Source organism: Helobdella robusta, assembly GCF_000326865.2.
Source record: "Helobdella robusta unplaced genomic scaffold HELROscaffold_16, whole genome shotgun sequence".
NCBI lineage: Eukaryota > Metazoa > Annelida > Clitellata > Rhynchobdellida > Glossiphoniidae > Helobdella > Helobdella robusta.
In genome coordinates, this window is record NW_008703893.1 from 1750524 (window position 1) to 1772732 (window position 22209).

The 22209-nt window shown below is 32.4% G+C and overlaps 4 protein-coding genes across 4 annotated transcripts; 1 reads left to right on the plus strand and 3 right to left on the minus strand.

The window, feature by feature from the left end:
* Positions 1-1115: 1115 nt before the first annotated feature.
* On the plus strand, positions 1116-5921 carry HELRODRAFT_190839 (hypothetical protein). The gene is made up of 9 exons (XM_009015539.1): positions 1116-1298; positions 1331-1565; positions 1733-1767; positions 2124-2413; positions 2659-2758; positions 3222-3628; positions 3748-3882; positions 4226-4357; positions 5347-5921. Exons 2-9 carry the CDS (start codon positions 1433-1435, stop codon positions 5534-5536), a joined length of 1422 nt encoding a protein of 473 aa, XP_009013787.1. The 5' UTR covers positions 1116-1298; positions 1331-1432; the 3' UTR covers positions 5537-5921.
* A 119-nt stretch (positions 5922-6040) lies between these two features.
* HELRODRAFT_169717 (hypothetical protein) lies at positions 6041-8980 on the minus strand (the record flags this gene model as incomplete). The annotated part of the gene is made up of 5 exons (XM_009015540.1): positions 6041-7228; positions 7588-7737; positions 8081-8321; positions 8430-8575; positions 8792-8980. The coding sequence occupies 5 exons, from the start codon at positions 8978-8980 to the stop codon at positions 6041-6043; spliced, it is 1914 nt and encodes a 637-aa protein (XP_009013788.1).
* Positions 8981-10799: 1819 nt separating this feature from the next.
* HELRODRAFT_169718 (hypothetical protein) lies at positions 10800-13283 on the minus strand (the record flags this gene model as incomplete). Its single annotated transcript, XM_009015541.1, has 1 exon — positions 10800-13283. One exon carries the CDS (start codon positions 13281-13283, stop codon positions 10800-10802), a length of 2484 nt encoding a protein of 827 aa, XP_009013789.1.
* A 2919-nt stretch (positions 13284-16202) lies between these two features.
* On the minus strand, positions 16203-18086 carry HELRODRAFT_169719 (hypothetical protein; the record flags this gene model as incomplete). Its single annotated transcript, XM_009015542.1, has 5 exons — positions 16203-16528; positions 16641-16742; positions 16833-16952; positions 17843-17929; positions 18062-18086. 5 exons carry the CDS (start codon positions 18084-18086, stop codon positions 16203-16205), a joined length of 660 nt encoding a protein of 219 aa, XP_009013790.1.
* Between the last annotated feature and the right edge of the window lie 4123 nt (positions 18087-22209).

The window sequence follows — 22209 nt, forward strand, 5'->3', positions numbered from 1 at the left end:
TCTAAAGTCATCGTAAAAAACTACCAACATCAACTTTCATCTAGTGATGTATATATAGGGATAAATAGAGAGAGAGAGACAGACAGAGAGAGAGAGAGAGAGAGAGAGAGAGAGAGAGAGAGAGGAAGAGAAAGGGAAGAGAATCAAACAACAAATACATACTTACACAAACAATCGAACAAATATACACATACAAACAAACAAACACATACAAACATACGCATACAAACAACGACTTACTTAGCATATTGTACCAATACCATAAACACATAAATACATACAAACACACACACAGACACACACAGACACGCATACACACACACATAAACATACATAAACACAAAAGGCAGAGTTATTTAGAGCTAGTGAGGCCTTGGATAAATTTAATTAGGAATGAAAGAGAGATATAATTTATCGTTAGGAAGGTTTCATTTTTGTCATCACGGTTGTCTGCCCTTTACGTGATGAGAAATTTATAAAAATTCGTTAATTACTGAAAAACTAGTTAAAGAAAAACAATTATATACTTAATAATAATAAAAATAAAATAAGGAAAATGAAGCACGTTCATGGTTGACATCGGAATGAAACAGAAACAGAAGTGAAACAAAAGAACAGATTGTTCGTTTAAAACAGGCGAAGACCTGTCAGAACTTGACCTTGATCACCACGGACACTGACCTCAATGACCTCGACGACCTCACCATCAAAGGGTCTATTATTTTTAACTGTTACAACAGACGGATTAGAAATAAATAATTATATTTTACTAATGGGTCCGTTAAAATGTACTATTACATGAGTTTTTCTTTTCAAATAACTAACTAAGGAGCACTAAAACAAATTTTTTAATAATTTTTTCTTATAAATGTTCATCAATGTTTAGATATAACTTCAAAAACCTGACGCATCATCAAAGTTCATAGACTGATGATGCGAAGTTCAAGATTGATTCATAAAAGTTTGTCTCAGCTCACAAACGCTCGTGTATTAAAAAATTGTTTTTCAACAAAAAATTTCAGTTAACTAATCCGTTAAAATTAACATAGACAACAACATAAACAACAACAACAACAACATTAACAACAACAACAACAACAACATTAACAACAGCCTGAACAAGAAGACGAAGAAGACAAACAACAGCACAACAACATTTCAAACTGCAACGTGGTTTTGCTGCCCTGCTGACTAGTGCAACGTTCTCATTCAATGTAAACTTTCAGTTCTGTATATTTCTAAACAACAACAACAACAATGTAACTAACAACAATAAAACAGTAAAACAACAACAACAACAATGTAACTTGTAAAATGTAAATGTAAAATGTAAAACAGTAAAACAACAACAGCAGCAACAACAATAATAGAATTATTATCATTATTAATATTATGTTATGTTATGTTATGTTGCCCTATCATTATGAATTGAATGAAACATCGTCGTCTGCATAATATGTTGCAAATAAGTTTACCTTCATTATTATTATTATTATTATTATTATTCATATTTTTGTTTTCCATATTCGCATCAACGATTAAAAGTGAATTTGTTGACAACAACGGTTGGTAACTATTAGAAAATTTTAAAGTTCTTTGAAAATTATTCTAATAAAAATAATAATTATACTTATATTCTTAATAATCACAATAAAACATTACAAATTACTATTTATGAATACATTACATTATAAAGTATATATTAGGTATTATTATTATTATTATTTCTCAGATGACGTCATGATGATCAGAGTGAGCACCATCATTGTTAGTAGTAGTCGTGCTACGATACGTCATGATGACGTCACTTTTTTTATTTATTATTATTATTATATATATATATATAATATATACACACAAACCATACGACAAACATACGCAGTATGGTTGCGTGCAAGTTTTACGTTGTACTACGCCTGAGGCGGTATTCGAACCCAGTTAGTGCGCAACAACAAGCGAGACGGAACACTCTTGTCATTATTGCTATCATCAAAGTATATATATATATATATATATATATATATATATATATATATATATATATATATACAATTTGGTATATATATGTATATATATATATGTATGCATATGCAATTGTTTATTGTTTTTCTCAAATGAGATAGGCCCCACCATACGTTTCACGCAATGCAGATGTCAACAACAACAAAAACAACAACATCACAGTCAACGTTACTAACGCACATGACATTAACACGATCAACAACAACATAGACATCATCAACAACGAATTCCACGTAAGCAGTGACGTCATCGGTAGCATCAACAACATTAACAACGACAACGACAGCAACAACAACAGCAACAACAACATTACTGAACCTAAACTAGTCGGTTTCTTGATTGATTATTTGGATGAAATTGCAGAAATTGCAAATTTCCAATACAACATCAGGTAGTGCTGCAAATTTAATGATAGCTAGCATGGTGTTGTTGTTGTTGTTGTTGTTGCAGATGTCGTCACCAATGTATTTGCGATTTTGTTGAGACGTTTATATTGGTTCATTCATTCATTCATTCATTCGTTCGTTCGTTCGTTCATTCATTCATTCATTTCTTTATTCTTTATTTCATTAATTCCTTTTTCATTCATTTCTTCATTCTTTATTTTATTCATTCCTTTTTCATTCATCCATCCAGTGAAGTAAAGGATGGAAAGTATGGATACTTAATCGAGGATGTTGACAATGAGAATATCCAACTAAACTGGACAGGACTCGTTGGAGAGCTTGTAAGAAATGTAAGGATGAATGAATGAATATGAATTAGTGAGTGAATGAATGAGTGAATGAATGAGTGAATGAGTAAGTAAGTGATAAATGAAAAACGCAATGTGCCGCTTAAATGTATAAAAGATTGAATGTATGTGCAAAAGTACGGGTGGGTGAATGAGTGAGTGAGTGTGTGAGTGAGTGAGTGAGTGAGTGAGTGAGTGAGTGTGTGAGTGAGTGAGTGAGTGAGTGAGTGAGTGAGTGAGTGAGTGAGTGAGTGAGGGAGCGAGCGAGCGAGCGAGCGAGCGAGCTAGCGAGTGAATAAATAACAGCAGCAAATAATAAATAAACAAATAAACAACTTAATAAATTAAATAACTAACTAATAGCCCAAACGGATAAATTAATAAATACCTTAATTAAACAACTAACTAACTAGTTAATTAATTAATTATTAATTAATTAATTAACCAATCAACCAATCAAAATTAGGAAACAGACCTGGCCCTAGCACCACTTGTCGTGTGCTCAGACAGACTGACAGCCATTGATTTCACCCTACCATTCGATTCATTCCAGGCCATTGTCGTTTACAGGGAATCGTTTTATTGGGGCAGCAGCAGTATAACCAGTAGTATAAGTAGTAGTGGTAGTATAAACAGCAGCGGCGATAGCAGCAGCAGCAGCAATAGTAGTAGCGGCGATAGCCACAGTAGTAGTAGTAGTGGTAGTGGCAGCGCGAGTACAGACAGTAGTAATTATAGTGATGGTAGTAGTGGGGCTGATAGTAGTATGAGTAGAAGTGGTAGTAGTAGTTTTGGTAAAAGTGGTAAGGATGATGATGAGGTTGGCGGGAAGATAACGTCTGTTGAAGACCTAATCTATAGAGATAAGTACAAGTTAGAAAGTTTTAAATGAAAAATTTTCTGATTTATTTTCATTAAAAATTTAAAATTAATTTCTAAGATTTAAAAAATGGTTAATTACGTTATTCAAATATTGAAAACTCGGTATTCAGTTTCGGAGCAGTTAGGGATGGGTCGATAATCAAGTACTTGTCAAAGTATCGGTCGAACCACGTTCAGAACAGCCTCTTTAAGATTTTAGACCGAAACCCGCTGCAACCGCCAACAGTCAAAAGTGGTCTAACTAGGTTGTTGCATGGATGGATAGATAGATGGATGGATGGATAGATGGATAGATAAATAGATGGGTGGATAGATGGATGGATAAATAGATGGATGGATAGATGGATGAATAAATAAAAGTAAAAATACCGAACGTATAATAAAATGGATAGATGGGTGAATGAATGAATAAAAACTTAACAACATTGTTAGCTGGTAGCATATATGAATGGATTGATAGAGGAATGAATGAAAGAAAGTAAGAACCAATGAATGAATGATTGAATGGATGAATAGAAGAATGAGTGGATAAAAAAAAACAAACTACAAACAAACTCAGGAAATATCATAACTTACCTCGAAATTCAGAGTCATGTTAGACGCAAATTACGCATTTTTGGTTGAGGAACCTGCTGTCCGATCTCTTCTTGGCGAGAAACCCTGCGATTTCAAGTCTCTACCTACAAATTTTTACAAGAGGCATTACGCTCTTGCCACAAGGTTCTATTTTTTTCTGTATAAGTAATAATTACTTGATAAATTAATTAATTTGTTTGTTTGTTATTTAGTTAGCTAGTTTGTTTGTTTATTAGTTTATTCATTCATTCGTTCACTCGTTCGTTCGTACTTTCATTTGTTCATCAGACCTGCTCACAGTACTGAAACGTCTTTACTCAAAATACACAATGATAGATATCCTTCTCTCTAGTGACAATAGTGATCTTACTCTTCTTCTTGCTCTTGACTTTTCCTCTGCTTTTGATACTGTTGACCATACTATTCTCTTTAGAGATCATTCTTTAAATATTACTGATTCTTGTCTATCTTGGTTTTCTTCTTATCTTCAAATTGTTTTTCTTCTGTTGTTTGTATCTACTTCTAACTTCTCTACTCTTACTTTTGGGGGTACCTAAGGGTTTTGTCCTTGGCCTTTTTTTGGTACTCTATATTTCTGAACTACCTCTTATTATTAATAATTTTTCACTGTTTCGCAAGTCGCCGTTTTATTCCTTAGCTGATTGTCTATATTTTGTTTATAATTTATAATTGTCCATGATTCGTTTGTTTAATTGAGAATTTTCTGTTTTCCTCTACGGCGAATCAAAGTTTACTAGTGCAGCAAGCGAATGAAAATGTTTTATCAAACACACATACATATTGCTCTAACTTTTTGATATGATTTGAAGATCAGTTTATAAACATAATCATTGTTGTTGTTTTCATCATACTTGTCATCATCATTTTGATTGTCTAGTTATCATTATCACCAGCATCATCATCACCATCACTATCACCATCATCATCATAAACATTATCACCATCATCACCATTGTTATCATCATCATCGTCGTCATCATCACCATCATCATCATCTTCATTTTCGTCATCGTCATCATCATCACCATCATTATCACCATCATCGTCATATCCTAATCATCATCACCATTATCATCATCATCGTCTTCATCTTCCCCACCACCATCTTCCAGAAAGAACTCTCCACTTCGTGACCGCATAAACTCTGCCATTTTGGAGATAATTGACAGTGGACGCCACGATGAACTGGTGAAGAAATGGTGGAAAGATGAATGTTCAGTCGCCCGTCTCAACGCGCAAACAATGATGAAATGTTTTGTCTGTTTGTTTTTAACAATTCTTACTTTGGTTTCGCTAATGTAGTCACTGGCTATTAAAAATAGCGAATGATTGGTGGTTTTGAAAAAGCTAGTATTATCATCTTGATATAATGATGATGGTGAAGATGATGGTGATCGTGATGGTGATAATAAGGTTGGTGATGACGACGATGAAGATGTGTAGATATATGATACTGTGCAAATTACTAAACTTATTCAAGGTCTGTAAAAGTGATTACCTTTTATAAATTCACTTATTAAAAATATTTCTTGTCATTTAAAATTTTTATTTTTTTGTAAAAAATTTATAATTATAAAAATAAGCTCCGTAGAAAAATTTTTACTTTTTGCCATGCGATGAAACCATGAAATTTATTAAAACCAGTTTTAAATTTGTAATAATGAAAAAAGGCTATGGTTCAATAAAACCATCTACGTTCATTTAACCACAGTTACCTAAACTACAAATAGAAAAATAGAAAAAAGTAAATTAAAAATAATTGTATACCAAAATTTTGTTGAAATTCAATAATAATATGTATGTACGTTACCTGTGAAAAATAATGATATGTTGTTGTTGCGGCGGTTGTGGCGGTGGTTGTTGTGGCGGTTGTGGTGGCGGTTGTTGCGGCGGTTGTGGCGGCGGTTGTTGCGGTGGTTGTTGCAACTGTCGCCGTATCGATTTGTAAATTTTTCCAAGTTTTATTTGAATATTTGAGGGCAGAAACATATAAATATCTTTAGTGTAGGGATGGTTACCGTCAAAATTTTTTGCAATCTCCAAAGTTATCTCTTCATATAGTTCACGTATTCGACTTTCCGAAGAGTTAGTTTCAGCTTCGAGGCTGTCCAAAAGTGTCGGCCTTTTTAAAAAAATTTTTTGTAAACATTGCTCTAGTGAATTAACTGTACATTTTTTCATTACTCTTCTCAATAATTTAAGTTTTATCGCAAGTTTTTCTAGTAGAAGCTGTTCTTCAAGCAGTAATTGATGGGGCTCTGGTCGAGATTGTTGTTGAGGTTGATGTTTTTGGCATTTCAATATATTTTTAAAAATTTTGCAATAGAGCAGTTGGTAAACTGAGAGAGCACTGCTGAAAAAGACGTCAAATGCAGGAACTGGCCGTTTGGCTGCGTTCTGCTGCTTGAATTCCATCGTCCGGATGATATTAAGAAGTTCACATCTTCGTATTTTGTAAAATTCTTTTAAGAAATGTGTTAAGTTTGGATGAATTTCTATATCTTTAAACTTTATATTCTTTTTATATGCTTCTTTTAAGAAATCATCTATTTTCTTTTTATGTTTGAATTCGTTGTCCAAAGTCTCATTTAATGTGGATTCAAAGGTATTTTTGTTTGTCTCTGATATATGATATAGCAGCAATTTTTCATGCAAACTCAGAAAACAAATATCGAGTGCAACAGTCTGATCACTTTTTTCAATCTGTATGATATCTCGCATGAAGGTGACCTCGACGTCAGAACGGTTGAAAGTTGAAAGTCCGCTGCTTCTCACCACAATGTTATCGTTGCTTTTTTTGTACTGAACCTTCAAGGTAATAATTTTTAAGCTGTCGACCACGAAACCTCTGACGGGTGAATATGTGATGATTGATCCCGAACCGTTTTCAAAATTTGCTCTGATGTCACCGTTGATGCTCAAGTCTGACTGCATTACCATCGTTTCTGATTCTCCATTGATTGTACTACCACATGTAATGCATGTCTTGCTCGTCTGTCATTAAAGTTTATTTCATTTTTAAATTTCTTGTTCATTAGTACAAAAAAAAGATTTTTTAAAGCTCTGAATTATTCAGCTATGAAAGTATTTTGCTTATCTTGTGTGCATCACGTGCGATTATGCATGCATAGCACTCGAATGTGTCCTGTTGCCGACTTTGTGGTCCAAAATGTTTGTTACTTCGAAAGGCTAAAACAGTGTTGCTAATTATCTTAATATAGTTTGTTAAAAAAAATGAATGTCGGTTCGTAGGTGAACTTTGATGACTGTCACTAAATTTCAAAATTTTAAATCAAAAATGACTTAAGACAAAATAAATTTACGAATCTCCGTTTCAGAAAAAGAATTCTTACAATGATGCACTGATCCAGGCATGTCTTGTGTGCGTGGTGGTAGCACGGAGGAACTTTTATGATGTCATCCGGACTGAAAATTTTTCGGCAAACGCGGCAGCGATCTAACTCCGGGGGAGGAGGAGTGTGTGGAAGCAGTAACTTCCGCAGCTGTTGACATTTTAAGCAAAAATTGAGATTTCTCAGGAGTTAATTCTTAAGTTTTTAAGTTTCTAGCAGGAAATTATTAGTAGTAGTTTGTGCTCCTGTATGTATGTGTGTGTGGGGAGAGAGAGAGAAAGAGAAAGAAAATGAGAGAGAGAACAAAGTATGATTAATGCGAAAAGGTTTTTAACAATATAAAGTCTTAGATTTTGCTGCATATTTTTTAAAATTCTCAAATGTGTATTGATGTGTACTTTTTCAATTGAATATGATGATGGTGATTAAATTCTTCAATCAGTACATGCTTTTAAAATTTTCTAGAGAGAAGTGATAAAAAAGAAGTTCTAACAGATGAGTAGATTTCTTTCGATGGTATCTGGTCGGATATTATGTAGCTGTACGACGGGACTGGTGCGTAGGGTCTCAAGGCCGGGACGGAGAGCAACTGTAGGAGTGGCGGGGAATTAATGACAGGCCACAACTCGCTTGCACATTCATCAAAGTTAGGTGATAGCGATAATGAGGATGCCACCTTTAACATGGCCGATAAAAATGATGTTTCTGATAACGGCTTCAGTGATGGTAACGGTCTTGATGCAGATGAGGATGATAATAATAATGACGTCAACAATAACGGTGACGATGATGTATCTGGGACTGATGACACAAATTGGGACAATGACGACAAATCAGCCAACATTTTCCCATAAAAAGATTGTTTGTGGCCTGGTTCAAATATTTCCAATAATGCTGAAAGTTCAAAAACTGGTTCGTCAATAAAGACAAACGTTTCTCGACAATTTAATACGTTTGCTTGGTCCATGTTTGTTTGTTGGTCAGTTGGCTGGTTTGTTTGTTGAAATGTAATTTCGCATGCTAGTCGGTTTGTTTGTTGACATGGTAGTTGGTATGATTGCAGATTGGCTGGTTGGTTTGTTGTTTGATCTTTTTGCAGATTTGTTGGTTGAAATGTTGGTTGTTTTGTTTGCAAGCTTGTTGGTTGATTTGATTGTTGATTCGTTATTTTTTTGATTTCTTTCTGTGTCGGTCCAGTTATAACCTGGCCAGTGTCTTGAAGTAATATGCCACCCCCTTCAACAGTGTTGCTTTCGGGACCGGGAGGGATTCTTTCTTGTGATGACAACCGCCGCAGTTTTTCATCAGTACCATCTTTTTTCAGAAATCCTGTCGAATTTTCAATTGCTTCATCAATTTCATGCTTGCCAACGTTCTCAATGTGTTCCATCATATCGCCGCCCGATTCAAAGTTGAGAAATTTTTCCTAATATAAAATCAATTCACAAACATTTAAAAACAAATTATTTCAATAATAATTAACTTAAAATAATTTGGTATTTATTTTGTATCATTTTGTATTTATATATATAATTTTCGATACTGAAAATTATAGAAGTTCTGAGGCATCTGCAAATGAGTAGGAGTTTCAACTGTTTTGACCAACCAAGGGCCTTCACAATTTTAAGTCAAGTCTCGTAAAAAGTGGAGGAAAATTTCTTTAGTACCATAGATGACAAGACGAAAATGTTTTTTAAACGGTCAATTTTTATAGATACATATAATACACATCTATTAATATTAGCGTCTCAATTTTTTATTCAGCTAATTAATTATTTTGCTAAAAATCTCATTCAAACAACTTCAATGTCAAAAAAAACAAGATAATTAAAATTGAATTTTGAATAAATATTGAATAAACTGTAAAGGGAATTCACCTTAGCAAGCAGCAATTTTTCAAAATGTTGTACGAGTTGCAATTACAAATTATAATGATTTTGAAACTTTCTCGCGTTATAAAAACTCTAAAGTTGATATACGTTTATATATTTTTCGTATCGTTTAAAAACAACGATTCAATGATTCTTCAGTAGAATGTAAAACATACATTGTTGAATTGTGGTTCCTTAGAAAGTTTCGAAATGTAAAAATAGCATTCATTTATACTATCGCTAAACAGGTAAAATACAAAACGTTTTACGGTCCTCGTTTGATATGTTTGTTGTTGTCTTGTTTGCCGTATTGTTTTGTATAACTGGTTTTTCTTGTATGTGTGTATGTTGTTTGTGTGTCTACTGTGTGTTGTATGTGGTGTAAGAAACATACGGCTGCACAAACTAATTTATTTATCTTGTAAAGTTTCTGTTCTCAGTGCGATAAGGTTCAGTTCAAATATATTTAAAGAAATATTTCTGTAGCCTCATGTGCGCTGTTTTTTACATGGATATTTATATATTTGTTTATTTATTGATTCATTTGTTTATTTTTTGTAATTTTATTCTTTTATTTGTTTGTTCACTGGTTTGCTAAATCATTCGTTCATTCGTTTGTTTGCTTATTTGATTATTGTTTGTCGATATATATACATTTATAAATAGAATTTAAAATAATTTATACTTCTAATATGGCAAACGAAGGATATGTTTACGAATTATGAAATCATTTTTAATGTTAACAACAATTTTTTATTTTTAACTATTTCAACCTCTAAAAAGCTATAAAAAAAATCTAAAAATTACACGCATGGATAAAATGAGAGTCAAGAAAAGAAAACATGTAAACACACAAACACAAATACCCACACGCGCACACACGACACACTCATACAGAGGCACGAAAACATGTTCACACAAACAAACTCACACACTAAAACTCAAAAACGTACTAGAACATATGCAATGTTTGCCTAAAAATTTGTTAGCAAAAAATAATTCTACCTGTCAATGAAGTATAAAAAAAATCATGAAAACCAGACAAAACATATTATCCTAATTGGGAAATAAAATACAATTTTACTATCCTGCTAACGCCCGCCAAATACTTCTAGCTAAAAAATTGTATAAAATGCGTAGCTGCAATAAAATTGTGAAAAAAATTACGTTTAAATTGTTAAAACTATCATTTCTTTATTATAGTTTATAATTTTTTATTTTAAATAATCTAAAATATTAAATGTAGAAAGTTAAAAAAGCATATTAAAAAACCACCTAAGCAAGAAATAAAAAAAATTAAACACAGCGAAATCGGCTGGAAAGAAAAAAGCCTGAAGCATTTCAACCGGAAACATCACCCGACATTCGGTAACATTTCTTCAGAGCCGACAAACATCCGATCAATTCCCGACTCGGTATGCCATCTCTCAATTTAGCAACCTCCTCGTCGATTATTGATTCCAATACAGCAACTCTTTTCTCACTTTCATGTGAATTTTCATAATTTTCCAACGATAAGCTCAATTTATTTTTCAAATTCTCAGAGAAAGAGTTAGATTTTGATTTCAAATGATTCATAGTTGGCCAGTCTTCGAGGCAAGCCTTACACTGACAGTCGAAGTAATATTGCTCTTTCAGAGCTTTTTTTCTTTCTGGTTTTGGCACAGCATAGAAGAGATAGCCGTAATCTACTCTGATACTTTTGCCCTTTTCGATTGGTTTGATACAGCGTACGATGCACTTGCCAGTCTGGAATATAAAGTCAGCATCAGGGAAACATGAATGGTTAAACATGGAAATGTTGGAATAGAGAGCAAGGCCTATGCTTGTTGGAATAATATCTGAGAACGATAGAGATAATGGTGATGATGACGACGATGATTCTGGTGAAGAGAATGATGATGATGGTGATGATGAAGTTGATGATGACTGGCAAGAGATTTGGGTTTCGTTTATTTCAATGCCGTTACATGTTATAATTTGAAGGATGGTCAGAAGGCACGATCCTAATTTTATTTTTAAATTTTCTTTTTTACTCTGCTGTGAATGTTGCGGCTGATTAATTGTTGAGACGTTAAGATTGAATTTTTGTTTAAAATAATCTACTCCTAACAAATTATCATCTGAAATGTTCAAATCATCAAATAAATGGACCACATTGTCGAGCAGTTGAACGATGAAGAGTGCCAGCAAGGAATATTGAAACAATTCATTTGGTTGCCTCTTGTCAGAGTGTGAAACCAGGTTGAAGAGAGAAGGTGGAACAAATTCGTTTTTCATGCATTTGTTTCCGTTTGTGATATCGTATTCACAAATTTTTGCGTTTGAGTTGCTACTTGGAGTTGAAATAAAATTACCATCGTTCTTTGCAGCATTGAGGCTACGACATTCCTTAGATGAGTTTTCATTTTGAGTCCGATCACACGCACTTCTGACACATTCGCGATCTCCACCTCTCAGCAGCATGAGAACAACTCTCAAAGCCAATCTGGCCAGGTTACCAGTTTTTGCTAGCAACAAAAATGACAACAATCTGCATTCAATCTCTCCATGCTCTGCAAGCCGCTGACCACAGCACAGTTCCTGGCACTGCTCGCTGCAGAAGGCCACTAACGAACAAAGTTTGCACGGAATTACTGGCGTTTTATTGAAATCTAAAGGCTGGAAACAGCGGTAGCATTTTCGTTTGAAGTAGTCTTCGTGCAAAACTTTTGCTTCTGTTTCTTCCGACATGATGATTTGTCCAGTTTTTATATCATCCGTGGCTATCATATCTCTACCTTCTTGGCTGTTGTAGATCGTGATGAAGGATCTCTCTGATGAAGTATCTTCAGCACCTATTTCATTAAGAGTATTGACTGTTTCTGCTTTGTGAATTTTTGAGATATTATCAATATTTTCATGCATATGATTTAAATTGTCAAAGTTTTTTAAATAAAGTTTACATGTTTGCATTATTTTTTCAACTTCTTTTTCTTTTATTACCTTCAAACTTTCTTTTAAATTCGCTATTTTAAGGGATTCCTTCAGTTGCTTGCAAACTATTTCAGTTTCATGCCACCTACAAAAAATTTCAAAACATTTTAGTTTTCTTTCGTAAAGTTTGTAGAGTTGAGATGGTGGGTAGTTGGAGTTGATGGAGCGATTGAGATCGTCCAGGCAAGAAACGAAGTTTTCCAACTTCATGTATACGGCCGACCTGTTGGCAAGTGATAGGGCTAACTCTTCATCATTTTCATCGTTTGATTCTGTAGTTGTTGTTGTTGAGAATGATGCAGGTTGTTGTGTTGATGTGTTCGATAGTTGAGACGATGGTGGTCTTGATGATTTAAGTGGGATGTGGTTGTTGTCAGCTGATCGAAAGACGTGATCATGAGGCCAGGGAGACAACAAAACAGCCTCGTTGTAACTGTTAAGTGCTTCTTGATATTTCCCATTTTTGTAGAAATCATTACCTTCTAAACGTTTCACTTTCGCTTTCATTTTGTCTTTTCTGAATTGAATCTTTGAATAATCATCGTTTGGCAATTTTTGAAAATTTTGACAGTTTCCTGGACAAACTTGCTGTCGATGAATATAGTTTGATATTTCTGATTTAGCACTTAGTAATGAGTGAACGTACTTGAATCTATCGACGTCCGATTTTAAATTTGAAAATTTTTTGGTGGTACCACTTTCGAGACTCCTTAAAATTTGCCCTACAATGTCGTAATATGTTGCTGAAAGTTGTTGCCGATGTTTTGGCTGTATGTTGTTGTTGCTGTTGTTGTTGTAGCCGTCGCCGCTGTTGTTTTTGTCATTTTCATTAGCGTTTTCATAACTCATTTTTTTTAATTTTCAACGTTTGATGTGTAAATTTCAAAATATTTTTAAAATGTGTGCAATTTTAAGTTTATCATTAACGTATCCAAATGATTGACAACACTGTGATCAACTAACTTCTTGACGAATAACAGCAGAGTAAATAATGTTGAACTATCAGACGGTAAGAATGACTAGTCAATAATGAAAATAACAAACTATTTGTCGAATCTTTGAAAAAAAAAATCATTCACACCAGAGCGAGATCAACCCGTTCAACGTCATTCGCTACCAGAAAATTTACTCAAAACTTTATCGGCGCTATTCTTTCTTATACCAACAACATTTTTAGTACAATTTTTCTTATTGAAAAAATAAAATTATTATAAATAAACAACATAAATAACGGACAACATTGATACATCAGTCAACAACAACATCAGATGCAACGTTCAAGAACAAAAGAAACAACAATAACAACACACTGTACTGCTGAATATATACTTTTATATACATACATACATACATACATACACACATACATACATATATATATACATACATACATACATACATACATACATACATACATACATACATACATACATACATACATACATACATACATACATACGTACGTACGTACATACATACATACATACATACATACACACATACACACACACACATACACATACACACATACACACATACATACATACTTACATACATACATACATACATACATACATACATACATACATACATACATACATACATACATACATACATACATTATATACATACATACAAACATAAATACATTTCAGCTACAGATCTTATCACCAAGTACTACAAACATTATAACAATGATACATGGAAGGCGGGGATGCATACAATATAACCAATATTTAAGTTTTTATGTGTTACTAACGATTTATACATAAGTATATGTGTATATATATAAAATTATAAAATATAAATATATATATATATCTTTTTTCATTTTCTCTCTCTCTCTCTCTCTCTATATATATATATATATATATATATACTTAGAAATAAATTTTAATAGCATAGATACACATACATACATAATAATGTATACATTCAAAAACTTCAAAAAACACATAGTTTAAGGTAGATAAAAAGAAAAAGTGAAAGTGAGAGAGAGAAAAAAAAGAGAGAAAAAAAGAGAGAGAGAAAAAGAAAGCGATGGAGAAAAACTTTTTGTACTTAGGGCACCCAATAAACAAGGCACCATAAAACGAACATCTTCAATGAAAACTATAAACACACGTACGTCAGATGCACAAGAACGCGCACACACTCACTCACACACACACAAGAAAAATACACAAACATACAATATACAAACATACAAAAAATATAAACATGTAAACATACATCTAAGTATGTATATCATACATATACATACATACATATATAAACATACAAACGCACTTCAAAGATTTTAAGATTCTTTCCTTCGTTTGTACGTATACCAGAAAAACAGATTTATTTCTGAGAAAATTTTAAAAATATATATATGCACATTAACACACACACATACACACACGCACGCACATACTCACACACAAAAACAAACATGATTGATGTTAATGGTTGTACTTATTGTTCGTGTTTTCCAAGAGCTCTACTGCCGTCTTCCCATGATTTATTTAAACTGTTGTTCATATTTTATGGTGGAGATGATGATGAGGATGAAGGACGATGACGACGATGTTGAACATCAAAAATGATAATGATGATGATGACGCTGATAGTGATGATTATGATGATGATTTTGTGTAAGTCGGAAATGAGAAAAAGAAAAAATGATGACGATTTGATGATGTGGATGATGATGGTGGTCATGATGATGATGGTGGTCATGATGATGATGGTAAGGATGATGATGATGAGGAGGAGGAGGAGTAGTAGGCGGATATTTGCTAGTATAACTTGTTAATAACGATACCAAATTTTTGCTACGTTACGATGATTTATCCATCTAGCTAGCAACTTTTTTCTCTTTCATTTCTTTTTTTCTCTTTTTTGCTCATTCTCTTTCGCTTTCTCTTTTACTTTTCTCAAATTCTTTTTTTTTCTCTCTCTCTCCCTCTTATTTTTTTTTTCTTTCAATCTCTCTCTCTCTCTCTCTCTCTCTCTCGCTATATCTCTCTCTCTCTTTCTCTCTCTCTCTTACTTTCTTTTTCTCTTTCTTTCCATCTATCTGTGTTTTCTTTTTTTTCATCTTCATTTTTCTTTACACTAATTTTTTAAACTTCATCTTCTGCCCATTGCTTCAATATTCTGACTTTCATGATTTTATATTTCAGACAAATTCGTCTAGTTGTACGTAGGTATATATCCCATATGATCGATCCTTAATGTTACTTTCATCTCAAAGGATTCGATGTCAACTATATCCGTTAGATACTTGTATCTAATGTATCTGTATCCTATGTAAGAAACTTATATCTGTTAGATATATATGTCTATATAAATATGTGTATGGATGGACAAGAGGTTTTTCAGCTAAACCATTCAAAATAAAACTTTTGTTAAAGTTTTGTATAAATGTGTTTTTGTAATCAATCTAGCTACCAAGCCTGCAAAAAATTTTGTTATGTAAGATGCGTTAATCACACGGAAAAGGCTGTAAAAAGAAGAGTTTGTGCAAAATTTGAAGACGTTTTTCTCTGTGGGACCTCTGAAATTTTCAACTATTCGTTTCGATCCTGACGTAAATCATCAACAAACATTTGGAAATTTTGAAATGGGAATTTTTAATTTTAAATTTATTGAGTTTTTGGTCATAATCTCATAATATATATATATATAAAAATACAGGTTATCAGATTAATAAATAAAATAAATCACGAACTAAAAAATCTCTTATTTGAATCAAAGTGAACTAGATAACTAAATAAATAACAACTAGCAAATAAAATTAAGAGCGAAATCAAATAAGTCAGATTGGCAATCCTGCTTGTTATTCATCATATTTTTGAAATTAATTATGAACTTTTCGTACGAAAGATGGCAGCCTTGATAGGAATTCTCAATTTCACTGGCGAACTCTTCTCTCTTCTCATCATCATCGTCTTCATCGTCCTCCTCTTCCTTCCTGGAGAAGATGACGATGACGTCATTGATCGGAACGATGACGAGGACAACGATGATGACGATGATGGCTTCCCATGCGGCAAGTAATCTGCATTTGAGGTTTGTGGTATACATTACTTCGAATGCATTTGACACAACTATCAAACAAAGTCATCCATAATACAAAAAACTCTTAAAATTATCATTCATCTTAAGATATAGCAAAGAAAATTAATTGGTGTGTGTAGAGAAAAAGAAAAGTGCTCTAACTAAGAAATGATTTGCCAACGATTTTACTCTGTTCAACGTTCAGCAGTGGTTCGTAAATTGAACCCACGCCCTCATCATTGTGGCCTTCGTCATTTTCGTTTTCTAATTTCATGGAGAAAATTTATTAGTAGTTGTAATAATAATAATAACAATAATAATAATAATAATAATAAGAGAAGTAGCTTCACTGACGTCTAACAGCAACAAGCACCAAACGTTCTCTCGTCTTGATCAGCTGATCACCTCTACCCCCAACCACGTGATCATTCAAATTTTTTACTCTTCCGGTCAAGTCCGAAAGGTCAAGTTTACCTGACGACGATGGTGATGATAGTGATGATGACTTAAAAGGGACGATGATGGCGATGATGATGATGATGATGGTGATGGTAGTGATGTTGGTGATGACGATTGTGACTATGAATGTATGAAGCATAAATGCTTATGAGCAAAGATAATTAAACAAAAACAAATTATGATTAATATTAATTAACTCTTGTCAACATTGTTCTATAAATAAAGTGACGTAACGAGATCTGATCTCAACTCAATTTTTACTTATTCTTTATTCGATTATTTATTCTTTCTTTCTTTCAATCAAACATTTCACTCGTTCATTTTTAAATCATCAAATCATAATCGATTGTTCCATCTATCCATCAAGTCATTCACTCAATCATTCAACCAACATTTACTCACTCATCTATTCATTCATTCATTCATTCATACAATTATTCATTCATTCATTCATTCGTTCGTTCGTTCGTTCATTCATTCATTCGTTCGTTCGTTCGTTCGTTCCTTTCATTCATTCATTCATTCATTCATTCATTCATTCATTCATTCATTCATTCATTCATTCATTCATTCATTCATTCATTCATTCATTCATTCATTCATTCATTCATTCATTCATTCATTCATTCATTCATTCATTCATTCATTCATTCATTCATTCATTCATTCATTCATTCATTCATTCATTCATTCATTCATTCATTCATTCATTCATTCATTCATTCATTCATTCATTCATTCATTCATTCATTCATTCATTCATTCATTCATTCATTCATTCATTCATTCATTCATTCATTCATTCATTCATTCATTCATTCATTCATTCATTCATTCATTCATTCATTCATTCATTCATTCATTCATTCATTCATTCATTCATTCATTCATTCATTCATTCCTACCTTCCTTGTTGTAATTGGAGACCTTCTCCAGATACCTTATCAACTGCCAAATGCTGCAATCCAAGTTCACAAACACCTCCCTGTCATCTTGATATGGGCGGGAAATTATTATTATGAATATTATTATTATTATTATAATTATTGTGGTTGTTGTTGTTGCTGTTGTTGTTAATGTTACAACTATAAAACTTATTACTCATATAATTATTTATTAATAACCTGCTAAGTAAACGACGGCATACATTATTTTAATTAATATTATTGTTATTATTATTGTTATTATTATTAGTAGTAGTAGTATTTTTTTTATTATGATTACAATATTATTATCATCAGTGATCGATCGATATGTCAATGTCCTAAAATTATTAATTAATAAAACTCTTTAAAATATTAAGTAACCAATTAATTGATCAATTTAATTAAAAATCGTTTAGGAACGTCCTCCCTTCAAAATTTTGCCTCCACACCCAACTCTAGCTACACTGTGAATATTGTTTAAATCTGCCCTTGACTATTATATTTTATTCTATTATTTGTTATTATATTATAAACTAATATAATTTTATAATATAATTTAATAGTTCATTAATAATTTTTATTAATCTGTTATATTTTAATATAATTACTATCAAATAATAACAAGAAATCCTAACTGGCATCAACTCTGCTAGTCTACACTCATGGGATCAAAATAATTCATTTATTTGGTTTCTTGCATGAACTTGTTCTATATGGTCTGCAGAAAGTAGTAGAAGTAGTAGTAGTATCTCAGTTGTAATGGTGGTAGTAGTAGATGTAGCAGTAGCAGCAGTAGTTGTTGTTGTAGTTGTAGCAAATGTAGTAGCAGTAGTTCCATTTTCAAAAGCAGTATCAGTGGTCATAATTTTAGCTAGAAATCTCAATTTTACCTATTACATGACACGTCTTAATCACACAAGTCACACACACTCACACGCACACACACGTACACACCACACACGTTCGCACACACACACAGGCACACACACACACGTTAATGTGAAATCTTAATTGAATCATGATATGCCATAACTGTATTCCGGTCCTGTGACGTATTTTGATTTTTTTTTATTATTTTATTGGTAGTAGTAGCAGCAGCAGTAGCATTAGTAGTAGTTGCGACAGCAGCAGATATAGTAGTAGTAGTAGTAGTAGTAGTAGTAGTAGTAGTAGTAGTAGCAGTAGTAGTAATAGTAGTAATAGTTGTAGTATTAGTAGCAGTAGTAGTAGTAGTAGTAGTAGTAGTAGCAGTAATAGTTGTAGCTGCAGATTGTAGTAGTAATCGTCATAATAGTAGTAGCATTATCACCGTCATCATCTGCATCATCATCATCTGCAGCTTCATCATCAACTCCATGAAAATTAATACTTCAAGAAAACAGCGTGATTTTTATGGCTGACACTTTTTAACTTCCACATCCATAATAAGGCCAAGTCAACACACACACACACATTCGCGCACGCACACGCACACACTTACACACACAAACAGATACCGTACACATACACAAACTCGCACACACAAAAACACGTACACACATACATGAAGTGAACATACAAACATCACATACAAACATCACATACAAACATACAAACACACCATAGACACATAACAACATCAACAAATAATCAGAGATATATTCACATATATAAACCTACAGTAGTAGTAGTAGTAGTAGTAGTAGTAGTAGTAGTAGTAGTAGTAGTAGTAGTAGTAGTAGTAGTAGTAGTAGTAGTAGTAGTAGTAGAAGTAATACCCAAAATATAAAATGACAACTTGTATATTTGACTTGATAACACATAACACATCGGTTATCTAAGAACAAATAAACAATAGTATTGAAGAATTGGGTTTCTTTATTAGCATGCGCCTATATTGGGGTATTTTGTATTGTGTGTTGTATTTATTGGGAGTATTGCGTTTTGTATGTACATTTTGTATTTGTGGTATCTTGACATGTGCTTACGCAGATACAACACATGCACACGTACATGTATGTGTAAATTTTCTTCTTTTAAACATGTTTCATTTGTGTTTTTTTTATGTTATACAATATATCTATCTATACGTTTACAAACTTGTTCAGTATGTGTGTGAGTATGTGTGTGAGTATGTGTGTGCGTGTGTGTGTGTGTGTGCGTGTGTGTGCGTGTGTTTGTCTCTACGTGTCTATTTGATAAGTGATGGAGATAACAGCAATCAATTAACGCCTCAACAAAACAGAAAATATCGGATTTCCTATGTGTGTGTTTGTGCGTGCGTGTGTGTGCGTGTGTGCTGTTGTTGTATGTGGTATTTCGTATGCTTTGGCTTTGTATGGCTTTGTATGTTTAAATGTTTGTTGAAGTTGAAGTTTATCAAATTTTATATAATATTTTAATTTAGGTTTAGTAATTTCAAATAATAAGTTTAGTTTTTTCTGTATTCTTGCAAAGGTTTTAGCAACAGGCAAAATGATTTTTTTGCTTTTTGTAAGATGTTTCATGTAAGATGTTTATTCATACCTAAACCCATTTTTAAGTAAGGAAGGAATGATTGTTTGTGGTGAACAAATAATCAAATTTTGTTTCAAATTTCAAAATTACTCAAAATAAAATCCGCTGTATCACAAATTTTTCATTGTTTTTTTTTATTAACAATAACAACAAATTTTATATTTCGAATTTTCAAATTGCACTAAATGTAAAACGAGTTTAACGTATGAGAAACAAGAAGGCTTTTGTTGCTGTTTATATGAATGTATTTTTGATCTTTAAATAAATAATAGTATATTAAATATATATTTTTGTAAGTTTTTTACTAAAATTAAAATAAAACTATTGAAAATTAAATATTTAAACAAATTCATCAAATAAAAATATTTTAGTTTACGAATATCAGTTCAAATGCGATTATTTCCATAAATATACATGTGTGTGTGTTTGTTTGTCTGTGTGTGTATCTACACGTGAATGTGTGTATTTGTATATCTGTGTGTGTATGCACATGTGTGTATGTGTGTTTGTTTTTGTTTAAATATCACAATGCGATGATATGAAGCCATCTTTAGTGTCAAAAATGTCAGTAAAATATAACATAATATCAGTGTGTTTCAGGTATAATCAAGTCGGTGTATTTATGTATGTTACACACACGCACACACACACACCATATATATATATATATATATATATATATATATTTATATTTGTATATATTTATACAACCTATATATATATGTATATATATATATATATATATATCCAATAAATTTATAACACGTAAGCTTTTATTCTATAATATTAAATAGAAATAAAAAAAGAAAGTCATACAAAATATTAAATACATATGAAAATTATACTATAGTTATGAATATGTAAATATTTAAATTTAATTAATTAATTAATTAATTAAATGAGAATAAGGCAAGTTTTTTAAGGCACTTTTGTTACGAGAATACATTCTGAAATACAGAAATGTACATTTTTTAATACAATTTCATGTACGTATACACACGGAATTGTACGCGAATTTGTATATGCAAAATATGTATACGAAATGGTGTACAAAGTTGAGTATTTGTGTATGCTGGAGTATTCATTGTATATTGGGGTACACATTCTACATAGACACAGTGATGTATAGTTTATGTATGTATGTATGTATAAAAAAAACTTGTCTGAACTTTACTAATTTATTTGGAAATTATAAACGGTAAAAAATGTAGAAAATATAAAAGTACAAAGACATACTAGGCCGAATATCAGATCTATTGTTAAAACTTGATAAAAATTTATCTATGAAAGAGTGTAGTTGCTGATGACGATAAGGATGACGATGGTGGAGAGAACAACGATGGCATAACTGACGATGATGATGTGGAGAGTGATAACGTGAATGATGATGATGACAGCGACGAAGACGATGATGAAAAAGAGTTATAGATTGGATAGAAGTTATTCATTGAGGTGTACGTGTTGCTGTTTTTGCTGTTGATGTTATTGCTGTTGCGGATGATGTTATACGAAGGCGTATTTTTGAAACCTTTTGCATTTGTTGTTAATGACGTTGTTGTTGTTGTTGCGAAATGCATGTTGTTGATTATTGTCGTTGGCTGCCCTGGATAGGTGTTGTACCATTCAGACATAGCCGATAATTCGAGGCCTGCGTATGGTATATTCGTTGAAACAGATGGTAGAGATAATTGAGAAATTGAGGGAACATTTGTCGTCGTAGTTGTTGTTGTTGTTGTGATTTTTGAAGAAGATGATGATGATGTTGTTGTTGATGTTGTTGTCAGAAGTAGAGAGGACGTTGATTTTGTTGTTGTTACTGATGCTGAAATGCCATTTGGTGAGTATTTGTT